The sequence below is a fragment of the Enhydra lutris genome, unplaced genomic scaffold, assembly GCF_002288905.1.
Source record: "Enhydra lutris kenyoni isolate GAN:26980312 unplaced genomic scaffold, ASM228890v2 scaffoldscaffold34, whole genome shotgun sequence".
Lineage (NCBI taxonomy): Eukaryota > Metazoa > Chordata > Mammalia > Carnivora > Mustelidae > Enhydra > Enhydra lutris.
In genome coordinates this window covers 10,966,273-10,972,732 of record NW_019154118.1, presented here as the reverse complement: position 1 = coordinate 10,972,732, position 6,460 = coordinate 10,966,273, and the positions used below count along the sequence as shown (strand labels likewise).

The window sequence follows — 6,460 nt, the reverse complement described above, 5'->3', positions numbered from 1 at the left end:
CTGGGCTTTTCTTTGTTGGCAGGTTTTTGAGTACTTCTCTAACCTGCAGATTTGTAAATAGATCTATTCAGACTTTCTATTTCTTCATAATTTAGTCTTGGTAAGTTTTATGTTTCCTGGAATTTATCCATTTATTCTGCATTGCAAAATTTGCTGGTCTATATTTGCTCATAATAGTGTCTTGTGATCTTTTTTATTTCTGGCCATCAGTTGTAAAGTTTCTTATTTTATTTCTTTGAGTTTTCTCTCTCTTTTTCTCCTTAGGCTAGCTAGGGGTTTGTCAATTTTATCTTTTCAAAAAACCAACCCTTAGTTTTGTAGATTTTTTCCTATTGTTTCCTTGTTTTGTATTTCATTTATTTTTACTCTAATCTTTATATCCTTCCTTCTGCTAACTTTGGAATTGGTTTGTTCTATTATTTGTTCTATTACTATAAGATGTGAAAGAACAGAATATAAAGAACAATGGGTAAATTATTTGGAAGCACAACCAATGGTTCCTGAGTGTTACCTGGGGATGATACTATACTCATGTCTGTGTGTATATGTTAGTAGCAGTGACCAGGCATAGATTGTGCTCTGTTAATTTTTTGCTATGTAACAAAACATCCCAACATTTAGTATCTTAAAACAACAACAATTATTGATTTAGTCACAAGTCTGGAATTTGTGCCAGGTATGGTGATAAAGACTCATCTCCCCTTCACTTGGTAGTCCCTGGGGTAGTCCGAGGTTCGATGGCTCAGTCCTATGGCTGGGAAGCCTGTACTCACTGTTGTGTCTGAGAACTTAACTGCACTGGGCCCAGGACCTCAGAAACTCTTCATGTGAACCTCTCTACATGCGTCTCTTTCCATGGCCCATGGCTATTTGCCCTGTCTCAGAGCATGGTGAATAGTTCCAAAAGTAAGTGCCTTCAAGAGCCAGGGCGAGGCTGCATTGCCTACGGTGGTCCAGTCTGAGAAGTCACCTAACATTTTTAAAATTCAGGGGGGGGGGGGGGGGGGGGGGGTTGGGGAACAGACCACTTAGCTCTTGATGGAAAGTGTCTTTATTTCTTTTCAAGAAGATGGTTTGGGATAGATGACACTGTTGTGGTCCTCTTAGGAAAATACAATCTGCCTCAATATCTTAGAATTTATAAGCCTTTATTGAAGGGTTCAGGCGAGAAAGAGAGAGACTGAGAGAGAGAGAGAGAGAGAGAGAGAGAGAATGATCTAAGTTCAAAGACTCTTACTCAAACTTTGGGGCATCCTTATTTCATCGTGAACCTCCCTTAATTAAAGGGTGGTAAAACATCTGACTCCTAAGCTTACACATTTCTACAACATTCTGGGGAAACACTACCTGTCATAGTGTCTCTAAGTCTGTGCCCCCCAGTTTGAATGTTTTCAGATATTTACCCTAATTTACATAGCACAACTGTTAGTTAGCAATCGCTAAAATGGGAAGTGGATATAAACTTGGCAACAAAAACTAAGTAATAAAATATTTTCAAAGAAATATTATTTTATTAAATTCTAGCATTGCTGGTAAGGGGTACACAACTATATGCTTTACAGATTGTCACATTATTAAAACAACAACAGGACTGAAATCATGTATCACTTGCAGCTTCATTATTTGAATGCCACTGTTGCCACGAAGTCCTTCATTTGATGAGGTTAGTTAGTTCATCTGATCACATGGTTCACAATTTCTTTGCACATTCCACCTTCAGGAGTCCTGGTGAACTTCTCCCTCAGAAGCACCAGACCATAGACGACCAAGAGTAAGGATGCTTTGTCACTCTTGTAGCATGTCCTTCTCTGCATGTTATCCCTCCTAAATAATGCATTTGTTTCCTGTCCCTTTGCCATATTCATCAAAAAGAGACTATCAGTCTATGCCCTATTGGCATTGCCAGGAGACTGAGAAAATGATAGCCCTATGCAGTTGTCCTCCTTTTGTGAAGTATTGTTTTCATCTTAACTAATACTCAGTAATTCTGTCATCTGTTTCCTTTAAATTTCAAGTGAGCCTGTATTATTAGAAATACATCCAGTCTCCTAAATTTAAAAATCAAAACTGAAGATCAAAATATCTAAAAGGAGAAGATAATTGGGAGGAACAATTTGTCTGGATGAAAAACCAATTTTCTGACTTGATACCCTTCTTGTGAAGAATGGATAGTGTCTTGTTTGATTTTCAGATTTTGAGTATTGAGTTGAACAAATATTTTATAGAGTTAACCTTTGGTTGGGACATATACGAGGCCTATGGAATCTGTGCTTTTAAAGTTCTTATAATCCAGTTATGCACATGACACATTCAATAACTATGTAAGACAGGATAGCTTTAGTATCATTGTGAAAGCTATAATAAATCAGTGTGATGAAGAATCCAGGCTGACCGGGTCAGATATAAAGACAGAAGAGCAGAGTCTGAGAGAGTGAAGGATTCTTACTGGGTAGACAGGTATAGAAAGGGTAGGGCCAAAGTTGAGAAGAAGGGACTGGAATGGTACAGGCACATTCTTCTTTCGTGGTGTATCCTATTATTTTAACAAAGCAGCCATTTGATGATATAGAGGAATGCTTTAGGACAGGACCATACTTTGTTTTAGCTTTGCCTCCCATTCTATGTTTGGCTCTCTCTATGTTTAAAACCTACTCTATGGGAATAATGAACTTCTCTGGGTTCCTTCTGGCCTTCCTACAGATATATCGGTAACTCTGAGATACTAGAACAAAGGAGATTAGCTCTGAATTTTGGCGGAGTGTGGCATCTTCGATGCACTTCTTTCTTTCTTTCTTTTTTTTAAAGATTTTATTTATTTATTTGACAGACAGAGATCACAAGTCGGCAGAGAGGCAGGCAGGGAGGGGGAAGCAGGCTCCCCGCTGAGCAGAGAGCCTGATGCGGGGCTTGATCCCAGGACCCTGAGATCATGACCTGAGCCAAAGGCAGAGGCTTAACCCACTGAGCCACCCAGGTGCCCTGACTTCTTTCTTTTTTTTGATGTATTTTTTCTGTTCCAGAAATGCCAGGTTCAGATCCTGCCTCTGTGGAGGATGAGGCACTATTTAAAGTTCAGGGAATCCTTATCTCAAAGAGGACTACCCTTGGTTCAAGGTCTAACATGACGTTGAGACCTCTAATGTAATTGGGAGTTTGTAAACAGTGAAGGCTAGATTCAATTCTCTCTAAGGTATTCGGGTATAATCGAAATGCAGGGTTTCTGAAGCCGTACAGACATGAATTGAAATCCTGGCTTCAACTATTACTGGTTGCATGACCTTGGAAAATTTATGTCACCTCCTCTAGTCTCAGTTTTCTTGTCTGTATAAGGTGATTAATACCATTGTCTTGAAATATAGTTTTAAGGAGGAATAATATAAAGTAACAGGCACAGCGCCTTATACATTTGTGTGCTCAAAATGACTATGGTTACTATTCTAATTCTAACACTTTTTCAGTTTGTTCCCTTTACAACACCTCTAAACATAATTCTGTAAAATGCCTCTCCATCTCCAATGATATTACCCAAGTTAGACGCTGTTTTTCTCATGTCTAGGTTGTTATGGTGGTCTATTAACTGGTCATTCTACCATTTGTCCCTTTTGTTTTAGCATTTATGAATGTGGCTGCTTCTTCTTCCTATAGAAGAACCGGAGAAATAAAGAGGCAGAATGTCTGGTGCATAATCCAAACTCTTAAATCTGACATTCAAGGCACTTTTTCTGTCTATAGAGTACTTTTGGGTCATTCACAGACTTTTTTTTAGAGCCCGGCTCTACCCACTTCTATGGCAAACTGCTCTCACTAAAACCTAGAGTTATTATTTGTTACCTTGGAGTCTAGAAATATACATATTTTTTGTGTTGCTTCCTCCATGTTCAATGAAGATATCAAAACCCCTCTGATTCTTCAGAGATACATTGAACCTTAGCTTATATAATAAGCTCTCTTTGACATCCTTAGCAGGCTTGGTAAGAAAAGGGAATATTTATTTTGCACTGGGCACTTAACCTTATAAAATCCTACAAAGTAGTTTTTTTTTTTTTTAATGATTTTTATTTATTTATTTGACAGAGAGGGAACACAAGCAGGGGGAGTGGGGGAGGGTGAAGTAGGCTCCCCACCGAGCAGGGAGCCCAACGCCAGGCTCGATGGAGGACCCTGGGATAATGACCTGAGCCCAAGACAGACACTTAATGTTTGAGCCAGCCAGATGCCCCAAAGTAGTTATTTTTAACTTTACAATTAATAGAGGACATTGAGACACCAAGTATTATAAAATTTGCACAATATTCTACGCCTAACTGACTGGTGGGATCAGGATTAGAATACTGGTAGCTCCGACCTCAAAATCCATCTTACTTCTACTACTTTGTTATATATGCTCTTGTATGGGAAAGAGAAAATAATGACACTTTCTAAGTGGCCTTGAGCAAGTCACTGTTCTCTGTGTAGTTGTATTTTATCCTCTTGAAAGCGTGGTTTGTTCTCTTAAGCTAGGTGATGCATAGGTAAAGTTTTATTCATTATTTGTTCATTACATTTTTGTTATCAGTATTCTTTAATATGTGTTATTTATTTAATCAAATTATTGCATATGAAATAAGAAAAGAATCATTTATTAAAACAAGTGAGGATATGAACATCATTTCACATACCTCTGAGCCATGGAACTTAGATCTGGAAGTTACTCATAGACATCACCTACGGGGTCCTTCCATTTTATAGATGGAGAGTTTGTGACTGAGACACTGAGAAATGTCACTTGGCCAAAGGGAGGGGAAAAAGTTCGTGGCTGGGCTGAAACTCAGTTGCACTGATTCCCACCTGAATGATTTCCCCTCCCCGTTTTGCTCTGGGAATAACTGTTTTCTTGGCAGGCAAATGAAGAATCCCAGCACAGGTCAGGGAGGTGGGCTGCCTGCTGGAGACTCTCGCGAGCCTCGGCCCAGAAGCCTTTGGAGAGCCCTCTTGACCTCCTTGTTCCGCAGAGTGTAGATGAAAGGGTTGAGCATGGGAGTGATGATTGTGTAGAAGACAGCAGGGGCCCCAGCTCCTGCCCCCGCTGAGCGAGGCTGCAGGTAGATGCAGACAGGTGGCACGTAGTACAGGAGCACCATTGTGAGGTGGGATGAGCAGGTGGAGAAGGCGCGCCGCCGGCCCTGGGCAGTGCGGATGCGCAGCACCGCCGCGACGATGAAGACGTAGGATACGACGATGAGAATCAGGCAGCCTGCAGCCACGATGCCAATGTTGGCCAGCATGACGAGCTCATTAATGGTGGTGTCTTCGCAGGCCAGCTTCAGCACCGGGGGGATGTCGCAGAAGAAGTAGGCAATGTGGTGTGGACCACAGTAGAGCAGGCGGAAGGTGAGGGAGGTGTGGATGGCAGAGTGCACAGCACCTATGGTCCAGGTGAGTCCAGCCAGCCCCTCACACATGCGTCTGTTCATGGCCACTGGGTAGTGTAGCGGCTGACAGATAGCTAGGTAGCGGTCATAGGCCATGACTGTGTATAGGAAGCACTCAGTGCTGGCCAGGAAGTGGAAGCAGTAAAGTTGTACAGCGCAGCCCTCAAAGGAAATCACCTTCCCATCCGCAGTCAGGAGGCCTGCCATGACCTTGGGCACCGTCACTGCGGACAAACAGGCATCCAGGAAGGAGAGGTGCCCCAGGAAGTGGTACATAGGGGAGCGGAGGTGAGGGTCAGAGCCCACAGTTATGAGAATGAGGAGATTCCCGGTCAAGGTGATGCTGTAGATGAGGAGGAAGAGGAGGAAGAAGAGGCTAGGATGTTCAGCTGTGTACATCAGACCCTTCAGAAAGAAGTGGCTCACCACAGTCTGGTTGGGGTCCTCTGTCTCAACGGCCATCTTCTCACACACGAAGCGGTTAGTTACCCCTTTGTAACAAAATTGATATCAACAAATGTAATGAACAGCCATCCTTCTTAGCTGAAATGTCATGAGCCGTCGGACTGTGCCAGCTTGGTCTTGCCCCCTACATGAGAGAAAGATATACAGGTTCATTTCACTCTTTTGACCTATTTTTTTCTTGCTGTTGTTTCAGAAATGACTCAATATGGGGGACCTACAATCCTTTGAGGTACATAAAGGACTGTAATAATTACTTGGAGAAATGCATCCCCTAATAACACCAATATAAGTATGGATTGTAAATCTTACTCTTGTGGACCATATCAATCCTGCAAATATTTCAGAATTGTGATGCCTTCACTCTCCTAATTTACTCTGCCGTACTGCAGATGTGGATAAGCCAGCTCTTATTACCGTGTGATGCTAGGGAGCTGTAGCCCATCTTTGGGGGATACTTACCCAGAGTGTGGGGGCTGTTACGTCAGCCAGACACCCAGCAGTTCTATCCATTCCTCACCCAGAGGGAATTCTTTGGAATTAACAGCTACCCATAGCTAACTTTCAAGTGTATGCCAATGAAGCCT

The 6,460-nt window shown here is 42.0% G+C and overlaps 1 protein-coding gene across 1 annotated transcript; it reads right to left on the bottom strand.

Moving 5' to 3' along the window:
* Nucleotides 1–4,904: 4,904 nt before the first annotated feature.
* LOC111154007 (olfactory receptor 10S1) lies at nucleotides 4,905–5,894 on the bottom strand. Its single transcript, XM_022513358.1, has one exon. The coding sequence runs from the start codon at nucleotides 5,871–5,873 to the stop codon at nucleotides 4,905–4,907; it is 969 nt and encodes a 322-aa protein (XP_022369066.1). The 5' UTR covers nucleotides 5,874–5,894.
* Between the last annotated feature and the right edge of the window lie 566 nt (nucleotides 5,895–6,460).